This window comes from Mytilus trossulus, chromosome 2 (assembly GCF_036588685.1).
Source record: "Mytilus trossulus isolate FHL-02 chromosome 2, PNRI_Mtr1.1.1.hap1, whole genome shotgun sequence".
NCBI classification, from domain to species: Eukaryota; Metazoa; Mollusca; class Bivalvia; order Mytilida; family Mytilidae; genus Mytilus; species Mytilus trossulus.
Window position 1 is genome coordinate 26782224 of NC_086374.1, and position 24943 is coordinate 26807166.

At 31.3% G+C, this 24943-nt stretch overlaps 1 protein-coding gene across 12 annotated transcripts in view; it reads right to left on the reverse strand.

The window, feature by feature from the left end:
• The window catches only part of LOC134706871 (5'-AMP-activated protein kinase subunit gamma-1-like), a 170114-nt gene that overhangs the window by 15292 nt on the left and 129879 nt on the right, over positions 1-24943 (reverse strand). For 11 of the 12 annotated variants that reach the window (XM_063566201.1, XM_063566196.1, XM_063566193.1 and 8 more), the window contains 5 exons: positions 12448-12557; positions 11701-11730; positions 8973-9018; positions 8161-8264; positions 1783-1864 (listed from right to left, as the gene is read on the reverse strand). In XM_063566201.1, coding sequence (XP_063422271.1) covers positions 1783-1864; positions 8161-8264; positions 8973-9018; positions 11701-11730; positions 12448-12557 — 372 coding nt within the window. The remainder of the gene's footprint in view (positions 1-1782; positions 1865-8160; positions 8265-8972; positions 9019-11700; positions 11731-12447; positions 12558-24943) is intronic. The other variant, XM_063566192.1, reaches the window with a different exon arrangement.

Genomic DNA, 24943 nt, shown 5'->3' on the forward strand with positions numbered 1-24943 from the left:
GATATGATTGCCAACAAGCCAACTATCAACCAAGGAGACCATATGACGTGTTTATGAAATTTATTGTCATTGTAGGACCTTCAATAATGAATCAAACTCATACTATACAGTCCGCTATAAAGGACGGAAACATGACTAAATGTGTAATAATCTAAACAAGGTAACCAACGGCTTGATTTATGAGAAAAAAATATACAAAAAATATATCATTTTAACAAGTCACCAAACTGCCTAGGCTTGTAAGGGTGTTTAGTGTAATATTTAGTTGTTTGATCTAATGATCTAACTATATAAAAAAAAACTCATGACAAGTGAGAGATACTTCAGGAAAAATCAATTACTGCTTATATAAAATTCATTTAAACTTTCTGTAAACAAACACGAAATCTGTTTGATTACCTATAGAACTTAAGTACAAATTTAGTTGTCATGGTAATGAAATGTGACATGATATTGGACCATAGGTAAATGACCTTATCCAGGTAAAAATCAATAAATGATATAATTTTCTAATGTGATCAGAACACAATTTAAAATAGTTGGTTATTTTTTACTTCCTAGATATAATTAGATGGTAAATCGGTACCTGAATAACAGATTTTTATGACTCCTCAAGCCAATCTTAGACTTAGATGCTATGTACCAAGAGAAAATGTGCTTTTTTACTGAGGGCTTGTACACCCAGAATTTCAAAACCCTATTTTTGGGTAATATTCATTTAGTTAATGCATAAGACTTAAAGTTGTAATATTTTTGATGCTTTTTGTTCAATCATAATGTTCTATGCAATGATAGGGCATATGCATATCTCCTTTATGAGGCGGTCACAAATTTTATCTTCATACCATAGCTTATTTTCAAATAAATTCAAAATCTTTATTTAAGGCCACAAAGGCTTAAACATTCTGATTAAGTAACAGAACAAAAATTCCAATAAATCAAATGGTAAAAGAGAAATCAGGTAAAATATACCTTCAGAACATTATTCTTGCCAACTTTGGTTCAAATTAGCCCAGCAGTATAAGAAAACACAATGAAATATAGCAAGTCAGAAATCACAACATACTATTGGCCAAGAGTTCAACAGCAAACTGATAAAAACAGTATAAAGTTATGTTACGGAACTAAATGAATAACATTATTCTGTAGTGAAAAGGAAAACATAGAATAAAATGGATGAAATTGATGTTTTTATATTCAATTAACAAGAAAACGCCCAAGGCATAATTCAAAGATTGACATGAGATATATATATACATATAAAACGTACAAATATGTTTTCAGTAAAACTATTTCCTAAGATTTGAGAAGTGTTAAATTATTACTCATTAGCCGCTATTTCAAATAAAAGCAACAGTGACCTTGTCTTTTGACCTGATAACTTTAGAGTTTATAGGCTTCATCCCTGAATCTCTATCTTGCATCTGTATAAATTTTATTTTAATCAAGCAAGCATTTGAAAATCATTTGTTTTGGGCACAAAGTTATTTCTATATGCACCCGTTTCTCTTCTTCAGAAAAAAAAGAAATGTATGGTATATACCAATGAAAAAAATACCCAATGACATGACAACTAAATCAATCAGGTCACTAATTTCCTGTCTGAAAAAAGTTTAAAGAATCTTCTAACCGTTACTGTCTAAATTGTTTTTTGAACACATGTTATTTCGGTGATGAGTATTTTATTTTAATCTTTTAATGCTCAATACATTTGTAATAACTACCCTCATAACATATATTTCTGTTGTACAAAGCTACTGTTTTAATCATGTGACATCTTACCTACATAATCTTGTTTTGTACTATCCCAGAGAGGTGCTGCCCTCACACCATTATATACAAGGGCAAAAAATGCTTTCTTCACCTGTAATGAGATAGATTGAAATAGACATCAGAAAATATAACTGTATTCAAGCAAACATAAAATAAAGTAAGCAATAGGTCAGACTCTTACTGCTTGTCTAGCCTACATTGGTGAAGAGTCAATGGTACTTTGATGGGCAACCATATCATTTGAAGTATGAATAAGAAATCATTTCTTATATCAGTTTATAATATCTAAGAAACTAATCATCATGGTTTGAGAAAATTCTTTCAAACATTTTGATTTTGTGGTGTTGCATTGCAAGCTAAAGTTATTCATGTTCTGCATGGATAGCGGCGGATCTAGCCATTTTTAAAAGGGGGCGATGTTCAAACCATGTGTCCCCATTCAAAAGTTTAAATTGTTAAAAAAAAAAAGAGGATTCCAATCCATGGAACACCTTCCTGGATCCGTGGCTGATGTAAAATAGTAAAACAAAAAAATTGGAGGGAATATTGAAATGAACAATTCTAATGATTAATTTCTTTATCAATTAATGCCATCCTATTTATCATGTCCAGAAAAATAAAACATGACTAGCTGACTTTATACAGTGCTAAATGATTTTAAAATGAAACAGTATTATCATTTATACAAGTTATCCCTCATTCAAAACTGCAGGTTAGACAAATTGGTTCAAACCAGTTTTCTGACAAAATAATACATGTACATGAAACAGCTGTATGCTAGTACAAACAACAGAGTAGTGACTCATATTCTAAATAAAAAGACTGTTGATTTACTAATATAAATCTGTCGTCCTTAAAAGTATCTTACAAAGGATAAATATAGCTATGCATCCTGAACTAGATCTATCTATGTCAAGGTTCATACTGCACTTTATGCTTACTTTGGTTGTTTGTGCATATATATATATTGTATTGACACATCCATCATGTCAAGTCATAAAATGTATAAGTTGGAATTGAAATCTTCCTTTCTTAGGAATATTATTTTAAACAAGACATACTTTAAAGTTTTTGGCTAATCTTGTGGAAATGCATTCATTATTTCACTTTATTTTGATAACTAAGTAATGGATATTTGTTTAATGGTTTATAGATGGCACAGTTTTGAATATGTATTATAAGCATTTTCTTGTTTACATAGCAATTTTTAGACAATATATATAGAGTAATCTCAATGGTACTGTCACCTCATTATATCAGTGACACCAGGGTCTATTCTCCATCTATAACCAATATTCAATATTGTAAAAGATAAAATTTGTTGTACTGCTATCCCACCTTATCTTTTAGTTGAACTTATGCAAGAATATGCTAGAATTGAAAACAGTTCACATGAGAAAAAATTATGCAAGTTTCAAATTTGCTGCCGAAAACACACAAAGACAGATGACTTTGAAGCAATTGTTGATGATGTAACTGATAAGACCTATTATTCGATAACAACAGATTATTGTGCTTTTAGTTTGTCAGTCACCAGAAAAAAATTACATATCAATACAATGTATAGCAAATACATCAAATAAAACTCCACTTTTTGTTTGAGTAACTAAACCTGGGTTTCCTAATTCCAATAGAAACAAGTGTAAAATGAAGTTGTGTAAAGAGGATATTTTCCATGCTTTGCTGATAATTTACACAGCAACCAGTTTAAGTAGGCTTCAAAGACTACCTGTTACGAAAAGACTATTATAAAATATCGCTTGATGGTATTAAAATCATTTTGTGCCAGACCCATAAAACTATTAATTAATCAATTCTTTAAGAATTGAAATTTAAAGCAATTATTGTATTAAAAGCTATTTTCTCTATCTCTACCCTTGACTTTTGTTTACCATCAGAGTGTTAATCAATAGTGTGTCTACATAGGCTGAATATCCACTGTAGGACACCTATTAATTATTCAATAATTTAAATGGGCACAGTTTAAAAGTGCGACTTAGTAGATAAGACTGAAAATAAAAGTTCAAAACATTTACTATGCATTTAAAGTCCCTAGGTGTTTATATAAATATTCATTAGGAAAAATAAGCTGACAGAAGTAAAATCTTAATAGCCTTCATAAACAGTCAATGTTTTGGGCAAATTTCTTTAGAATTTGATGTTATGGTTTAAATCAGAAATGGGACTTTAGTAGATTACCCACCTGAGGTCCCAATTTCACGTTTAAACATTGACCTGGTCACCAGTCAAGTTTTACACAAACAGGTACTACAGTTCCCATTTGGTTCGATTCTCGGTTTTGAACATTTCTAAAGGTCATATGTCCTTTTAAATGAAACATCAAGTCGCAAGCCAAAGCCTTTTAAAGTTGCAGGTCGGATTTTATGCTGTTGGATCCACATGAGTGAAATGCAACAAACTGAAAACATTTGTCTCATCATTAACTTGTTTCTATTATTTACACTGATGATCAATTGTTAAGATAGCATAGATTTCCTGTTGAAATAGATTTAACAGAACTGATTGCATGAATATTTTTTCAATTTAATAAACAAAGCATGCACTGCAAAGACTTGTCAATTAGAACAGTCAATATTAACAAACTTTGTATAAAGAAATCCCAATAACCTAATTCTCAATGGTCTGGTAAAACCCTGCTTACAAATCAATTTTGATATATATGTGACAATTAGCAGCAGGGGCGGATGCAGGAATTTTCGGGGGGGTGCTAACCCAGGGCAAAGGGGGGGGTGCAAAACATATGTCCCGATACAAATGCATTGATCGGCAAAAATAAAGGGGGGGGTGTGCACCCCCGGAACCCCCCCTCTGGATCCGCCACTGAGCAGGGGAAGCATCAAACTGATTCAGCCTTCTTGTACTAAATACTGAAGGATTGATTTTTGGTCTAATATGGCTATGTGTTGCTATTTTTACGTCTGAGGTATTAATTGAAGTCAAGGTTGATAGGTATAGAATCATTGCCAAATATTATGTGCGCAATAGTTACAGACAGTAGAACAGTGGTTAACTGTCCATCTTAACATATTTGTGTTCTGACCCATATTAAAGTCAACTGAAGACTATCATCAACTTTCAACAGTAAACTTATAAATTTGCCAGAACTTTTTTTTGTGGAATATATACCACTGACACAGAGATTTGTATCGTTTGTCAGCAGAAAATTTGAAAAAAGACAATCTAATGGACAATAATGGACTATGACCTAGGAGGGCAGGGCCTAATAATGTATTAATAGTAATGCAACTTTATAGAAAGTAGCATTGATCTATCACAACTAGTTCTTATCAAATACTAAATAAACTGAATACCTTATACCATTGACTCATCATAAGTTGTTGCCTTACAACTGACCTAAACATAAACTTCAACATACAAACTACTATAAAGCAAAAGTTTCAAAGTCAATAGACCATGACTGAGAATGGGAATAAGATGTGCCAGTTAACCAAATATCATTGAGCTTCCACTAGTGGTACCCCTTAAACTTAAACTTATACATTGTTGATGCCAATGGCTTAACAGAACACCTGTTTTGACTTTGGATATGGGAATCAAAAATTTAATTTGCCTGATTTTCAATGTACATGTACATTAAATGATTGATGATTGTTGAGATCTTTAAGGGAACAAAAACATCAAGTTTGGTTCCAACTAATTTAATTATTCTTGAGAAGATTTTCAAAGTCAAGTCTATCAAAACCTACTAGAGGCTAATGCACTCATGTATGTTGACAAGTCAGGAACATGTAACAACTCTTGTTAAAGACATTGTTGGCCACGCAGGAGACTTGTAAACCACATTACATAGTCTGGTACAAGGGTCCGGAAACGGTCATATTTGCCAGTCATGTCCTAAACTGAAACTATAATGTCCTAAACTTTTAATTGGGATTTAGGTCAAATTTTATTTTTCAATTGTAATAATTTCGGTCATTTCGTTGAGATCGACTTTCAAAATCGCCATTTTGAACATATTTTTTGTATTGTTATCGACTTCCTGTAATTAAACTGCCACTTCAATAAAGTGTTATAATCCTGAGGGCCTCCTAATAACTATATTAATGCCTTGGGGAGCTATTGGCTAATGATTGCTAATCTCTTTACCTGTAATTTTAATTCACACCTGGCAATTAATCACAAGCTCCAAACTATTATTATAAAGAAATAAAAATTCCATACCAACTGGCTTCATTATTTAATTACTCAACAGGTCAGACAATTGTCAATTATGATTTAAAATTAAATCTTGGTTTAATTTACGTAGAAAAAATATTTTTTTTACTTCTAATACACATGCTTTGTTTACTATGTAATACGCATGCTTGAAATTCTCCTCCACAGATTTAGACAATTAATTGTAAATTTAAAATAATTTCATCCTAAATAAAGCTAGTGCAACTATTTTAATTAATATTCTTATACTATTAAAGGTAAAATATTAAAAAGCCGATGATATCCTGTGATTTGGATAAACAAAACTAATCCCGGAAATGAGTCCGCAATTGTTCGTTTTAGTATTGTCGTAGTACATCCGGTTTGAATATTGACTTCAGAATCAAAGGAAACGTGAGCGATAACTGAGAATATTATCGTTTTGAGTCATTAAAATCATTTTATTTTTCAACTGTTGCCTTCCCTTAATTGCTCTTAAAAGATTTTAGGAAAATGGTAGGACGAATCATGAAGTAAATGCGATGCAACAGTGAAACAAGTTTGTTGATGCTACGAACATGAGGATCGAGTATGAGCATACTCATAATGAGTCTCATGCAGTAATGTGATTTTGACAATCATATTTTGAAAGGGGGCATCAACTTTTAAGTTGTATGAAAATGACCGAAATTAGGTGAAAAAATTTCCGGATCCTTGGTCTGGTACATCACATCATAGAGACTGGTACACCAAGTCATATTAAATGATCTTTGTCAATTAGAATCTCATCAAATTACACAGGGACAACTTACAGACAGCATACTACTCTAAATAAATACTTAGTTACAACAATCAATATTCTTACAGACATATTTCAACATCATATCAAATCCTACTGGAGTGTTGCCATGACCTTTCTACAAGGATAACAGTTTTTGTGATAACAACCTTGGCATTCAGTAACATTTCTATTTTGTTTACAAGGTAATTGGGCTGTATCATTTCAACCTCATTTTTTTGTCTACACAGAGAATATGCTTCTTTTTCTAACGAATATCTTGGCTTAGCCCATGAGTGTATATATGGGAACAGACTTGTATAATAAATATGGTCATACATTTTTGACTTGATTTCTTGATGTTTGCTTAATGTCCAGTTGGAAATATTTCATGCATAACTTCATTATGTCACGGCTTTAAAAAAACAAGAATGTGTCCATACAGTACAGTCATGAGGAGGATTGAACTCATAAATGCTTATTTCATGATAGCAGCTTCTGGTACATGGTCAACAAACACATGTTATATTCCATATTTGAACTGTTTTTCTTTTGTATTATCTATATTGTAAATGTTTATTGTGCTAATCATGAAACTAATTTTGTTCATGATAGGGCCTCTTTTGGATATAAAATTTATCTATCTCTTTATCTATAGTTAGAAAATGTCAGGCACTTGCAAGAACTGAACTTAAAACAGTATTAATCTCTATAAAGATATTAGGTAATCATTTGAAGTTAACATTCAAGGTCAGGTTTTGCATCATATGAAGATAACCTTTGAATTAAACATACAAATTGTAAAAGGTCATTAAAAGTTATCAGCAAGGACCAATGAATTACATCACAGTACTTTTATATTATATCATATTATTTTGAGTTTGAAGTATTTTTAACAAATGTATAAATATAAAGTTATGACTCAAGAATCTATCAATAGTATTTCCCTTTCTGATCCTTATGAGATGGTTTATCATTATATATCAGCACCCAGAAAAACTTTTAAACATTTATCTGACATCAAATCAAAGTTCAAAAGCTTACACAAAAAGTTATATGAAATAATTAAATTAGTTTTTAAGGTCTAATAAAAGAATGGAAGTTAATGTTTTTAAACTGACAACAAGTAATATTTGGAGAGTCAGAGGTTAAAAGTGAAGGTCAGTTGTCTAACCTAAAGCACACATTGTTTCCTTTGGAAACTATTAGGTTGTGGGATTTACTGTTGTATAGATGAGTACACCAGACCAAAATATGTTTATATGATACAAATATGTATCCATATCTGTTTTCAACATAAATATTGAGTATGAACAAAAAATGGAGCACACGATTGCTCATACACATTATTCACAACATCATTGGTCAGCAACCTCTGTAACATAAACCAAGCAAGACTCTCATTGTGACACAAACATAGATCAAATACTTACATTTAATAATGTGTCAAATATAACAAGTTTGGCACTAGTGGGAATAAGGTCATAACACTTATGGGCTCGCATGAACTTTGCAAATGCTTGCTCTGTGTTTTCATCTGAAAACAGAAAGATCATATGTACTATAACAAACAAATAGGCAATTGTTGTATAATAGATCAGGCAATAAAAATCAAAAATAGACAGAGAAATACTTATGTAAGCCTTAGAGCTTTGAATGTCATGTAACACAGGAAATGTTTTACCACAAAAATGGCATTGTTTAAAAGATCTGACTATGTTTATAAATAAAATAACCTATTTGTTTTATAACAATTGATTATGAAGTGCAAATACTTTCTAAATTTATCAAAGTTATCTATTTAAGAAATGTTAACCAAACTAAACCATTATGTTATTTTTTTGTAGATGTCAATACATTTGTATGTCAGATCAAGAAAGTTTCTTCTCAATATTTATTTAGAAATAACTAATTCCATTATTACTGAAGGTACTGAGAAATATACCTTAAAGTTGTTACATGAATACATGAGAAGTGAACCGACGTTTTTTTTTCAATGCTCTTATAAAGTGTTTGACAAACACAATTGTAATGGTTTTGGGTGAAAGTTGACAAACAACTTTTTTCCCGAATTTTAGGTTTTCAATGTTCTTCCACTTTGCATTTGATTTTGATTTCCAACTGTTTCATTAAAGTGCTACTGAAGAGTAGACAAAATACTCATTTGTAGTATCAAGTTATCTTTTTATAACAACCACTGAATCGATGCTGGAAGATTGTTTATATACTACACATATATTCTTACCTAAATCTTCTATATCTAATTTATCTAGATCTGAATCCAATGAAAACTGAAATAAAAACATAAGTTTATTTCAAATGTTTAAAGCATGTAAATCATTCAGAAAAGGTGAGCATCATGATTTGTTCAAGATGAACATCTTGTAAAAATATTGGTGTATGGTTTTAGGAGCATAAAGGAATCGATTGAACCTATATAATATTGGTGTATGGTTTTGGGAGCATAAGGATATCTTATCAGCCTGTATAATATTGGTGTGTGACCTTTGGAGCATAAATGGATTTGATGAGCCTGTGTTATATTGGTGTATGGTTTTGAGAGCAGAAGGGCATCTTATGAGCCTGTATAATATTGGAGTATATGTGAATCTGATGAGCATGATGGTATCATAATGTAAACAACTCAGTTTTACACGCTTGTTCTAAATAATCTTGATGGTTGTAAAGTTGAATTTCTTTTTCAAAGTACCTATAAGCTATTGGGTAAGCTAAGAAACATACTAGCATAATCTAGCTAAATTAATATCATTCAATATTTCAAATAATTTTATGAAAATTTTCAAGGGCACTAACCATTTCATTCAAGTCAATCCCATGACTTGACCATTATATACTTTTGACCCAATGTTCTATCTATAGTATAAAGACATATACCATATCATATTATAAACATATAAGCTGGTCAACTGGTATAATTACTGTTAATGATGCTCATGACTGTGGCCAAGTATGGTGTAAGTAGCCCAGAATTATAAGAGAAGTTAACAACAACAGACAAAGGATAATGACACCGGTCATGATGTGATCCAAAATAGATCACATAACCTATATAGGCTGCAATATTCAACCTAGCAGATAATATAGTTTAAATTTTCCCCAAGGCATGGCCAATTGAATATTTTTAATGCTGTTCAATAAAAAATAAAAAAATAAAGGTCAAACTATTTCCATTTATATACTAAATAGGTCAGCCTAATTGTCACCCTACCTATATATGTGTTTCTCTTTTGAACTAGGTCACTCTCACAATCGGCTGTTACAGAATTAGATATGTATTGCTTTTTATCTAATCTGACCGACAAACTAAAGTTTTAATTCAACATTTGAATTTGAGTAATCTGAATTTAAATAGAATATTTAGTTTCAATGTTTTCTATAAATAACTGTCACTGCAATTTTTAATCACAAAATATTGCCATAAATTTTGACCAATGACATCCGAGAAAAGGATACTTAGTTGTCTACAGTTTATAAGAAGTGATATAATGTAGTCCGTGATTTATATATAAATATTTCAGGGTGTAAAGAAAAGAGATATGAAGCTGTTAAAAGTTCCTTTAGCTACCTCTTATTAATATTTTTATAATGTGAGTACAGGAAAAAAACATTATGTAACAAACATATGCTAATTGTAAATGCCTGTCACAAGCTTTCTCTGTGAACTTCCGTTAACCAAGCATGTTACATGACAATAAACTCTATTATTTTTCCTTCTTGCAACTATAAATTACAGATTTACATAAATTTTATTCAGGTAAATGACAGAAAAATTATATAATGTCGTGCAACGTTTAATTACGTCTTGTGCAAGAGGTAAAGAACCTATCAGCTTTCAACTGACAGAATATTTATTTTTTAAGTATGGATGAAAAATATAAGATGAGAAATAATTATACATGTAGTACTTTTGTAACAATTTTCTCATTATTGTGAAAATTTCCGTTTGCCCACATGAATGTCAATGTCCATCCAATGGTTGGTTTAACCTGTTCATTACAGGATTTTTTGCCAAGCTATAAGGAGCCACATCAAACTTGGCAACATGGAGAAACTTGCAACATAAAGCCAGATATATCTATTATTTTACTTGTCAAATACACAATATACTTCATTAAAAGTCACACTGGCTGGTATAAACAACCCTAGGAAAAACTTAATATGAGGGAACTTATTTTTATTTGATTCATACAGTTACACACCTAATTCTTGAAGGAAGAAACATAGCTGATGGAAATCTTATTTCCAAATGGTCACAACAAAAGGGGGGGGGGGTATTTCTATTATTAAGTATATATATGATGTGCTTACTGATCATTTGTGCTCTTAAAAGTTCGTATCTATCTATTACAATGTTCATAGGCAAAAATGTGATAAAATTGTCTTTAAAGGGGAATAACGCAATTAAAATTTTTGGTCATTATAAAAAAGAAGATGTGGTATGATTGCCAATGTCAGAGACAACCGTCCACAAGAGACCAAAATAACACAGAAATTAACAACTATAGGTCACCGTTTGACTTACTTGTAGACCTCGTTTAGCTCATCATTTTTGCTTTTAAAAATTCTATCTATCTATTATAGTTTTAAAGTCATATGAAACAAGTTTCTTGTAATTCAATGTCATTGAAATTATTGATCCAATGCATGCATGTATGCTTAACTAAGTCCTGTATGCACATTGTTATATATATATATATATATATATATATATATTTATCCCAAATCTATCATGTATTATCAACCAGTGTCCTCCCCAGACTCTTATTTAAAGGATTCCAGTGGTATCATTTTTGTATCAATCTTAGCGCAGTAATCTCACTTGACAAGCTACCAATGTTCACAGGAGCAAACTATTGCAATGTTGGACAGATTTGTGGATATACACCAGCCAGTGTGTTGTGTATTGAGGAAAGCAGAGGTGCAAGGTTGTTAATAGCTACAGATGACCTTACCTCCTCGTGAATTGAACCGTTGTATGGCATCTACAATGGTCAGGCAATACATACATATTTAACAGTTAATGATTTATTAAGAAAAAGGCCAGTCAGGCTCTTCACTTGCAGGAATGTACTTTAACTGGTTCAAATTTACATAGTTTTCAGGATGGGGTCTAAAATAAATTGCATTAATGGTGTTCTTAATAAAATGAAACATCTTCAGTTTTTTCTTCCTGAAAAAACCTATTGGATGCGAAATTTCAGTTCTATCTTGCTATGAAGTTTAACAATCCATCTAATAAGGTGATACATATGTATTGTCATTATTTATCATTATTTATATTAGGCCAAATGAAAGCCACAAAACCTATATGGAAGCTATATTCTGAAATTATTTAGGTCAATCAATTTTATTATTTTGAAATTTAGAACAGTGAAACTATAATGACCTATATTTGTCTGAGTGAGTGACCAACAGCTATTTTTTTGGATTTGTCACAGTCCAGCATATTTTGTGAAGTCAGTGCTAAATTTCAACTATAAACCCATTTCCTAGAATAATACTTGTCACATTAAGTGCCATTATAGAAAATCATGATTATTAAATTTGTTAAAAAGCAATTGTTTTCAGGCATTTTTCTTACTTTTAAGTTATACAGCTAGAATATATATAATTATTAGACATAGCACTTAAAATGGCAAATATGATAACTAGAAATTCTGCCTATAGGAAACAACATGCTAAGTAACTAAATCACTAACCCTAACGGAATCATCCCGTTTGAAAATGATGGCATGTGTGTGTTCATGATTCCTGATAGGTGGTGCTGACTTTGGTTCATGACTATTTGCCAGTGCCTTCAGTGGTGATACTACAAGTAAAAAACATAACAGTTTGAAATAAATGTTTGGTTACAACAGCTGGATACAGTGCAGGCAGTCTAAAAATAATTGAATAATATACTAGGCAAAACCTACTTGTAGCACAAAAGATATCTATAATAGAAAATTATAGAACTACTGGCTCAGTGTACTCGCTCACCCCTGTATATGTGTTTCAACAATGGACATCTTAATCTTGTATTGTCATGTATTATCTTTCTCATGTTTATTGTTTATCTTTATCTTTTTGTCCAACAGTAGTTTCCAAAACAGAGTAAAGTAATCTACTCTCCAAATCAGGTGTACATTAATGCATGTACATTTTGTACCAGTGCATTCTCCATACACACACAGAGACTATTAAGCTGCTCATAAACACAATGTCTATCACAGTAAAGTACTTCATAACTCTAAAGGGTTTGAGAAATCTACATATATATATCTAACATGACTTTAATATTTTTTATTGAATGTGCAAAATACTGATAAATTATGATCAATCAGCCTATTACACAACCATCAAACTGTTTAAATTACTATACCAAAGTTTATTCACCCCTCTACCTAAAGATGTCATGCTATTTCAGGACTATTATAATGTTATCTCTGGGTAAAATGGTTGACAATATCAAGGTTATACTTTCTGACTGTTTATAAACTCTTCCAAGGTCTCAAAATTCTCTAAGCAAGTAAACATCTTAAAGCAATGCAAGTACTTGTAAACGTCAGACAAAAAACTTGATTTCTACAGTAATTTCTACTTTAATAAAAGTATATACATATTTGCATTTTGTTTTCTTGATATTTGTTTATGTGAAAATGAGAATTGACAAAAAGGGGAGAAACCCAAACACATAACAAAAAAGAAACCCTACATATATATTTTTTTCTTCTTCAATATTTTCAGGAGTGAGATATATTGGAACAATCTTTTCTACATTTTTTACAAGATTTTTAAAATTGGCAAAATAAACCACTTTAAGAAATCTATACCAGGACAGTGCTATTATTGTCACTAATGTGACCGACATGTACTTTACATGCTCAACTTCTGTATTCACACAATGTCAACAGTCCTTGACACAATTCCAAGAGAAAGCAAACTTACTGATTAATCAAAATTAACAAATCATAAACAAATAAATTCATGGACAAACAACTAACCAGGTTAAGATAGAGAGAGTACTTAATAAATTGTCAAGTACTACTCTAAATTACCCATGAACTTTTATCAAATATATAGAGGAGATAAAGTCGTTTGTACATATATGTCAAAGCAAAAAGTATACAAGTTTTATACACAATATAAACTGAAAGGTTATCCCATGTCTGAACTTTTTGCTAAGGGGAAATTCAGGATTGCCAACAATCTTCTAAATATATAAATATACAGTGAAACCTGACCAAACCAAATCGTGTATAAACCGAAAACCTGTTTAAACCAAACATGTTTGTAAGCACTGTCATATCAAATTGTGTGCATTGTGAACCTGATAAAACCCAACATCAGCCAAAACAGAACAAAATCTTAAGTCCTGGAAAGGTTGGGTTTAAACAGGTTTCATTGTAATAGTAATGAAGCCTTAATTGAGCTTGAAAATTCAAGGACAACTGCTTTAAGTCAATCTTTTTATGTATTTGTGTTTGTCTTTGCTTTATATTTTCATAATGATTACATAATTCTTTGGAAAATAATTCCAGGATCCCAAATGCACTTATAACTGACTGAATTTTCCTTCTCCTCTGGGTCATATATAAAAATAAGGATAAGTGATAACTGTTGTTTAATGATAATTCCATACTGAAATAAATCAGTCAACAGCAGAGAATCATACCACAATCTACTACAACATCAATCATATGCATGCTGCCAAACAACTTCCTCATCTTTAATAACTATAGGGAATCTGATTCTTACAACATTGAACCACCTGAGATTATATTCATATTACTTGTCACAATATGCACCTGCTCTATCAATTTCAAAAAGAGTGTATCAGTCATAGTTCATATTAACATAGAATACAAATTCTGATTCCAAGAGAACTTACTTTGGAAGAATACAATCATAACAAAAGTTAAATATATGATATACAACGGATGAAAAGCTGAAGATGCTGAGATTTATGACACCATCTTTAAAGGCAACATTGTGAGCAAACCCCAAACAGATCTTTAGGCCACTAGAAATTTTGTGCTTTATCATCTAATCATCATGTTCTACTTATTAATATATAGGTATAAAATTTTAAAGGTCAGAATATGTACTTATTTATCATGTTCTGCTTTGTCAGCTAAACTACATGTATGAATCCCTTTATCGAATCATGTGGTTGGTAACAAAGATGTGAATAAAGAATCATTACATAATTCCCATTTCATATTAAAGTGGATTACTTTAACATGAAGAATACAAAATTTGAAGTCCAGACTCCATTCCAGGATAATTTTGGCTTCAGCATGTGTATGATAATGTTTGTTCCAATAGCATACATGAACATTATTTTTTGTAATTTTAAACCTAATTTGCATAAAACATTGACATTCAATCAATTCATCAATATATATCTTATCTTTTATATCTCTGGTGTACCTACAGAACCATATATATAGATCTTAGGTTCTAATGATATTTTTTTGACAATTTGAGGACCCTAAGAAAAATCAGTGGCTAACCATTTGTGCAGAATCTGTGCTTCTTCATCTTGCTTTTCTAAACATTTCAGAAATCTGTTTAAAAAGGAAATCAAAATTCCCATTTTTTTTTTTAGAAAACTAAGGGGCACAACTCTTGACAGGTTAATACCTGTGTATTGAAACCTTCCAAATTTGACCAGTAAAATTTTGAGGCCTATAAAATTGTGTACAGATTTAAAAAGATATAATGAAGCTGTATATAAAATTTCATCCGGATAGTGTGATAGACTTAGGGACATGTACTGTAAATTTATCCTCTATCATGTTTCAATTATTATATAGTTCAGAGATCAATTATTTTCTTATAATAAAGTCATTAAAAAGATGAGCTTTCTATTTTGCAAAGAATTAAAAAAATAAAAAAACTGCAAAAATGTACTCTGTAAATTAAAAGTAACCACAATGATGTAATAAAATGTATGCATATACATGTACAACATTTACATTTATCTGTATTTGCATTTACACTCTACATTTTTTGTATATGAAATGTTGACAAAAATGTGCATCATTCATCAAGTAAATTATTTAATCTATTAAATTGAATATCATTATGAAAACCATTTACTTGAAACCAGTTCAATTTTTATGATTATTGGTCACAGATGACCTACTTCAGTTGCAAACTTTTATGGTCATATAAATTAGAAATGAATTGATGTATAAACAAATGCTTTAAAACGTTTCACAAACTTGACAATATCATTGATTTACAGAAATACTCACTTATTTTTAGTCTCAAACTTAGTTTCCTCTTCTTACTCATTTTTGCAAGTAAACGGATTCAACAAAATTTAACCTTAGCAAAAAATCCAGCAACACCTTTCAAAGTGGATACAAATTTATCAATACACAGCTTGTCAATATGTCTTTCTGACACACTTCTGTAATCAGATAACTAACTGCTCAGAATCAATTAATAAATTGGTTAATAATCAAATTAAATCTTTTAAATAACCAAAAGTCCCAATGTTGTTGTTTTCATCTTAAGCACATGCTCCGGTTATCAACTGTTTTTAAATGTCCTTGACCTAAGCAATCTTTATTTCTCGGTTAGCAAATCATGTGACCAGCCAAGTTTGTTCTAAAAGCCAACCAAGTCCAAGATGTCTCACTTTTGCAGGTTTCTTGTTTTCAAATTTTAATTTATCTTGCTACATTTAAACTTTACCAACACCTATTTAATGACATACTGATTTCTAAATATAGATCACAACAACAGTAGAGAAAGAACTGAACGGTAATGTATTGAGGCTCTGTGTGGGGTTTTTGAATTGATCAGTGCAAAATAAGACTGAGGAGCTTCATTTGATAGGCAAACAAGAAAAGAACACAGAACTAAGTTAAAACCCATCTACTGTTAAAATAGACCACATGAATATTCTAGCCTTGGTAATTTTCCCACATAGGTTTTCTAATAAATAATTTTCTGTAGTCACTTAAAAAAATTGTGGTTTGACAGAAACAAGTGCCTGTGGTTGCTCTCCCTCCAAAAGTTTTCAAAAGAGGAAGGTAGGAATAAAAGAAATTGTTTTATGTATTAAGAAATATTAATGGAAAAGACCTTTTCAAAAAGGATTTTCTACACATGTACATGAAAACCACTGTTTTTAAGCTAAAAAAAGGAGATTCCCTTTTTCATAATGCACCTATGTACCTACCAGCAGTGCTGCTGACTTTCCAAGAGTAACAACTTCTATTTGTCTTGTTTATGGGTTTGTTACTGTCCTTAATCAAAGTTGTAAATTCTTAAGGTCAAGGTAAGCCAAGAAAAAAAAGATTGTTGACTAAAAACAAAAATTGACAGACAAATGTAGATATGATAAATTGAAATAACATCCCCATGTAATGCATCAAGTTAAATTTGGTCTGTGTTACTATTGGTGGACTGTTAGCCATTAGAAGCTAGTGTGTTTGTGCACATCAATTTGGTTATAAAGAGATTAATATTTCTTTTGCTTTTGAGTTTAGTGCTCACAAGACTGAACCTTTTGTATTTTAGACTAAAAATTATTTGCCAACAGGATGATACTGTCTCATTTTTTTATTTGCCAAAATGATGCTACAGCCTTAGTCTTTTATTTGCTAACATGATGGTACAGTTTCAATCTTAAATTGCCAATTCTTTAATTTTCCAAAATGATGGAACAGTCTCATTTTTTTATTTGCCAAAATGATGGTACATTCTAATTATTTTATTTGCCAAAATGATGGAACAGTCTCATTTTTTTATTTGCCAACATGATGGTACATTCTAATTATTTTATTTGCCAAAATGATGGTACATTCTCATTCTTTTATCTGCCAACATGATGTCTAACAAGTGTCTACAGTTTCATTCTTTTTTTTGCCAACATGATGGTACAGTTTCATTCTTTTATTTGACAACATGATGGTACAGTCTCATTCTATTATTTGCCAAAATGATGGTACATTCTCATTCTATTATTTGCCAAAATGATGGTACAGTTCCATTCTTTTATTTACCAACATGATGGTTCAGTTTCATTCTTTTATTTGCCAAAATGATGGTACATTCTCATTCTTTTATTTGCCAAAATGATGGTATAGTCTCATTTTTTTATTTGCCAACATGATGGTACATGGCAAATGATGGTACAATCTCATTCTTTTATTTGCCAACATGATTGTACAGTCTAATTTTTTTGCCAACATGATGGTACACTGTTATTCTTTTTATTTGCCAAAACGATGGAACAGTCTCATTTTTTTATTTGCCAAAATGATGGTACAGTCTCATTATTTTATTTGCCCACATGATGATACAGTTTCATTCTTTTATATGCCAACATGATGGTACAGTTTCATTCTTTTAATTTTATTTTGGAAGTATGAAAATGAAACTAAGCGCACAACAAAATAATAAATGAATGAAGACAGAAGTTGTAAAAGTACTTGTCATATTTCATGTGGTAGTAATAAATAAGGTAAAATATTTAATAAGTAATCATATCTACATAAAACTGACAATGAAGGTGACCCCATGACATATGTCGTCATTATGTTTATACTTGAACAGGGTAACCAAAACTAAAGAACATGCCCCTAGAAAGAGATAACAACATATATATAAACTGATGTGGCTACCCAATAAACAGATGGAATAGAAACTTAATATTCTAGGTATATACTGGAAGATAATGGCACTCAGAAAGATAATTGTTAGCAGGTGAGAGAAACAAAACATCACTAATAAGAAATAGACTAAAATGGAACAAATAACTTAGTGAAAGTAACCAAACATCACTGTATCGAGTATAAAACTAACAAGAATTTGTAACTTGATAAGAGTAACCACACATCACTCAAGTAGGGATGAACTTAGATATGAAGCTTCATTCGAACTTAACATAGACATATTATCTGAGACTTTGGTTATATTAAAATTGCTATTTTAGATATGCAAATGAAAATGTGATACATCCATTGACAGTTATATAATAGATGCCACAGGGGCCGATCCAGCCATTTTCAAAAGTGGGGGTTCCAACCATATGTCTCCATTCAAAAGCATTTATTGTTCAACACCTCAGAAACGCCCTCCCCTAGGATCAACCACTGTGCCAATCAAAGAGCTGAATAGCTCTGAGGGGAAAGACGGCCCTTGTTTCTATTTAATTATGTTTTTGGAAAGGGGGGGTATCTTTTGATAGTTTTCATATGAAGAATGAAAAAGAGAACAGTTAGAACATGTAGAAAGGTTCACAATATTGAAATCAATTGTTGTTTATGTAATTTCATTTCCTTAGTTTAGGATTCAATTTGGACCAATGGAAGAGATCTGCATCTTCTAAATCTAAACATTTGATTAAATTTGATAGCTAATTATCTAAAACTCAACTGAATTCTGTCATTTCACAACAACTACAACATTTTTTGAAATCTTGATTGTGTACCACTGAACTGCAGGCTAGGGCCATTTTCTATTTTTTGTGACAGTACTCTTGGATTTTTAAGTTTTTTCTTTAGAAAATGTGGACTGAAAAATCTATTCGGTTATAAATTTCCATTGTTAAAGTTCCAAGTTACAACTCTCATCACAGGGAAACAGGTACTAATAATAAAAAAAAAACATATGAGTGATGTAAACTGTGTGAAGTTAGTTTCCAAATCTTAATTTTGAAATATTTGTATATAATAAATATGTTTAAAATACAAAATGCAAATTTTCATTATTTTTTTTACCATTAATACAATGATTATGTAGGTACACAAAACTTTAGTTTTAATAGAAGACTACTAATCCAATGAAATGTCACATTTACATTAACTTTTATTTTAGTGGATATTTACTCATCAATTGAGGTGCTCCTGAATTGGAGGAAGATTCTCAGAATTTTTACAGAAAAAAAGTGGTCTCACTAATTAGCGACAAGAAGAAATTTAGCGACAAGAAGAATAATGTTTTCTTGTCACTAAATAGTCTTCTTGACGCTTTTTGTCGCTTCTTGACGCTTTTGTCTCTAATAAGTGAGACCCGAAAAAAGTAATAAAATCGTTTCTTTCCCCCGTCTCATGTAACCCCACGATCTTTGTTTATTTTAAAAGTCGTTGATCTACAAATTAAAGTATTGCATGTGGATGTTTAAATCATCTACAGTAAATAATATTAAGTTTAGATTTAACAAATACAAATTTGTAATTAGTGCACGATCTCTAAGAATGATTTAAATAACCAGTGAACTGGTGAAGGATATCCCTGCTTCTTCCAAGAATGACGTCACTATGAAATACAATGTAGGTTGGATATATTTAGAATATCTCGTCATACTAATTTTTCCGGATTGTAAATTAAACGTAAATAGTGTAAAGGAGATTCAAGATACGATAATTTCGTGAGAAACAGAAGGGAAATGTGTAAAAAAAGTGTTTAAAGTCAAACTATTCATTTCTGGGTCTCCTTCTCTTCAATCTAAGTAAGATTTGTTGGGGGGGTTTCCACACTGTAACATGTATAAAAACAAAATGAATGATGTGAGGGAGTGTCACTCTGGTCAACCCCATAGGGGATTGACGGCTTGAAGCCGTCTTTCCCCAAAAACTAACTATGATCCTCTGGGCCAGATGAAAAAATATATCATGGGATGTGGAATATAAAGAAAAGTTTCATTTCCCCCTTAAATTCACCTTATTAAAATCATTACAACAGTCAAAGGCTTTCTATGCATGTTATTTATCCAAAGCATTACTTTGAATATTTTAAGTCCTTGTTTTCCAATTTATGGTCGTGAAACTTCATGAAGGAAAAGATATCTTAAATTCTGTCTTCATCTTCTCACCAATCTTTGAAAATGGCATACTCAGTAAAGAAGTTTTGCAGCAGAAACCAATCACTTTGAATGATCTGTCATTTCAATTAATAGTAGCTATGATTTTCACTAAAATATGACAAACTAAAAGTGCAGAATTTTAAACAGAACTACAAAATAATAAAGAAAAATCTATTCCCATTGTCATGTCATAAGGTTTTAAGAAGATTTTTTAGAGTTTTAACCACCAAAATGAATTGGTGTCTGGTAGACAATTGTGTAGTTGGTTGTCCTCGTGAGACCTCCAGAGCTACTGATGATATACCATGACAGTTAACATACAGACTATTAATGACATGTCATGTACTTCATAATCACATAATTTACAACCTAAAGGGAGATAACTCAATTTATTTATGTAGATGAAATGTCTGACAGTCTGATAGGTATCTGACACATCAGTCAGGGGACCTTTAGATCCTATAATCCTGATAGGTATCTGACACATCAGTCAGGGGACCTTTAGATCCTATAATCATCAGCTAAACGATAAAGAAGATCTACTTGGTTTATTGGATAGGTCTTGTTAATCAATGCTAGTATTTTTTGTCATTTTCAATTTTTGGTTCCCAATTCCCACTCTTGTCAGTAAAAAACTCTTATACACCAAAAACACTGAACAACTTCTTATTAAACTAAAAACATTGAACCATCTTAATATTAGACTAAACACACTGAACCATCTTCTTGTAAGACCAAAAACAATGAACCATCTTCTAATTAGACCAAAAACACTGACCCAAAATCCTTCTAGGACCACACACACTAAAATATACCTGAAGACTGATGAAAATCCAGACTTATACATGTAATCATGAACCAACTTCTTATACACCAAAAACTCTAAAAATCATATAACTGGAGACCACCAATGATGTAGTTTCAGACTTTTAACAATTGTGTGTGATTGAACTAACTTCTTGTATGATGGTTAGACCAAAAACACTAAACTTAAAGATAACCTATTAAATCATTGTAGTTCCAGTCTTCAGACATGCACATGTACAATTACATGTGATTTAACTGACCAGTTGAATTTGTGAAATTAAAACACCATAGTTTTATCCAAAATGTACATAGAAAAAGCTAGGCCATTTGATCCTGTGAGATATTATTTATTGTTATGATGTAGAAAAAGCTAGGCTATTTGATCCTGTGAGATATTATTTATTGTTATGATGTATCAATGAATCCGCCATTATAGGATGTAATCCTGGATCACTAATCAACATCTTGGTAAAGTCGACCAGAAATCAACTAATTATCGGTTGTGGTGAGTAAACTGACAGCTTTCAAAACAACTGACCATCATTTTCAAGTTAAACAAAACCAACCCTTGAAATCCTGTCACAGCTTTGAAAGTTACAGAATTACAAAAAAATAATTATCGGTTGTGGTGAGTAAACTGACAGCTTTCAAAACAACTGACCATCATTTTCAAGTTAAACAAAACCAACCCTTGAAATCCTGTCACAGCTTTGAAAGTTACAGAATTACAAAAATCAAAGTGCTGGATAGCACCTCTGGAAAGTTTGCAACTTTAGCTGTGTATTATTCCAAAAAGGTTATAGACGTGTATTATTTCAAATATGTATTTCAACACAGCTTTGATGTATTAAACTAAACCATTGTCTCGTCAGTAATTATCAAAAATCTCTTTTTCATGTTTATCATAAAAAGTTTGGATATTTTCTCATGATTGCAACCTTAAACTGTCATGACTGTAGATCTAAAATAATGAAATATACATGCAGAAAGCTCTGTTAATTTCTTTAAGTACCCATGCCATGTCAACTTCAAGGGCCTGTGAATTAGTATTTTTCTATTGGTTTAAGTCCTTCATATTTGTTTTTAGTAAATTAACATGTAAGTTTTTGTTTGTTTGAATTGTTCCATATGTTTCATATCAGGGCCTGTTAAAGCTGTCTACATGTATATGGTACAAACGTTAACATTTCTCATTATTGACGACCTTTAGAGTGGCCTATAGTTATTAATACATTTTCATTCTTTGAACTCTTTTGGATAGCATTGGTTCTTTGCAAAAAATACTGCATCCTTACTTATAAATAAGACAGTTACAGTAACTTAAATCAATACAACTGTAAAGAAAGTGAATTTATATTAAAGGCTTTTATCAAAAATAGAGAACATGTCCATGGGACTCAAATGATGCCCTCGCTAGCATTAACGTTATAAACTCATGAACTGTAAATGTGACACTACCAAAATTTTCACTTGATCTGAATTATGGGTTAATAAACACTGTGTATTCATTCTAATTATACAGTATTGTGCAATATAATTGTAAGATCTTGACATTTGTTTTGTGTCAGAAACCAAAATGTTATGTCAACAATTTGATCGCAATCCAAATTCAGAGCTGTATCAAGCTTGAATGTTGTGTCCATACTTGTCCCAACTGTTCAGGGTTCGACTTCTGCGGTCGTATAAAGCTGTGCCATGCAGAGCATCTGGTTTCATTTGTAACAAAGCACAACCCTAGAGCAGTAAAACTAAATCCACAAATTCAAACTTGATCAGTGTTTGTGGTAATGAGAATTGTGTATAAGTTTCATAACATTTGGTTAAGACAAACTATACTAATTAGAGAACATTTATCTGAAGCTTAAGTTTCCAGCAACTTTTCTTTTTGTAAAGTCGCATTAAACGCGAGAATGGTACAAGTTTAGTGTTACGCAACAAAAATTCAAACTTGACATGTGAATTGTGGTTATAAGCATTGCGTATCAGTTTCATACAATTTGGTTCAGGCAAACTAAAGTAAGAAAACAGAAACGAATTTTGGGATCTATACGGAGGTACTTATAAGTAAGGGAAGAATGTACATACTTACAGAAGAACAAGGATAAAAGTCAATACGGTGGGAGCATAACAACAGCAGTATGACCACATGAATAAAAGGTTTATGTATACGCTAGATTCATAATTTTGTTGTTGTAAGCCATTCGTTTGATATATTATGGTAATCATTGCCTCTGTGTTTGGATGACAAAGCAATTGAATTTCTATTAAAAAAGGGCATGCTATGCACATGTTTGTCTGTAATCTATATAAATTTTGAGGTGAAATGCAGCCATTTAAGCCAAAGGGTACACATCATCATAATTTCAAGAACCTTAATCATTTCTACAGCACTTGTCTTAATACCCTGAGCTATGGTATTCAAGAAGTAGATGCTGACCTGGTTGCTTTAAATATGTATGCTATATTATACGAATTTGCGATAATACATCAGAGGTGGTATGATGTAAATTACTGGAAGAAGACTGAAGAAGAATTGACGTTGGTCAATGTTTTTTCTGCTGTCAGTTTAATCCACTTGAGCATGCTGAACGAGTGAAGGCCCTTATATCCACATTGGAATGTATTTAAAAAAAGTTTTCAACTGATTTTTGGCATCAAAACCTTTGAAGTTTCGGTCGATGTTTAGACAAAAACAATGCATTTTAAAATTATTATTATTTTTTAAGAAATCCAGTACCGTATTTACATGTACTCGTCCATTACTGAGACATTAGACATTAGACATATAATTATCGAGTATTTTATATTCTATCACTTGTGTTTTATTATAAAAAATCATTATCACTTGTCAGTTATCCGACGGCTTGCACCCCATTCCCGATTTTTTCGATACTCTCGGGCTTTTACCACGTTTACGTATGTACATAGTAAACAGGTAAAAGTAGAGCGGGAAATGTTCATTCATGAAATTTTCATGAATGAAACTGACGCAATCCGGCGTAGATTTCTTGTGATTTTCTCTTCAGCGTATGGCAGATCCACGAAGTAGTGTTTGAGATACTCATTTTCAAAATGAAGTTAAATTCATCTGAATCATCAGTGAACATTCATTTTTTTTTATTAAAGCTGTAATCTTTTCAGTCAAATGAGAAGTTACTCAAAATTTAAAAGAACCTTCCAAGAATCAGAATTCAAACACTAGTACTAGTACTAAATTATCTCGGATAAATGGCGATAATCTGTCACCATAAGTTTGAGGCCGATGGCTATGGAAAGTAGGCAATAGCAAGCTATAGCAAACTTTCCAAAAATAAATAATAACTAACCTTGTTCAGTTGCCATGACAGACCAATAGACAGGTGTTTCTGACCACTAGGTAATAATCATAAATTATCACATGCCAATCAACTAAATTCTCATTACTTCAATCAATAACCCACAAAACAAATTGACCAGTATTACTTTTACCATAGTTTACGACAGCTACATTCCAACATGATATAATAATAAAATGGAACAATTATAAATAATTAAAATACATGATCAGAAATACTTGCATTAAACATGCTTTGTTAATGAAG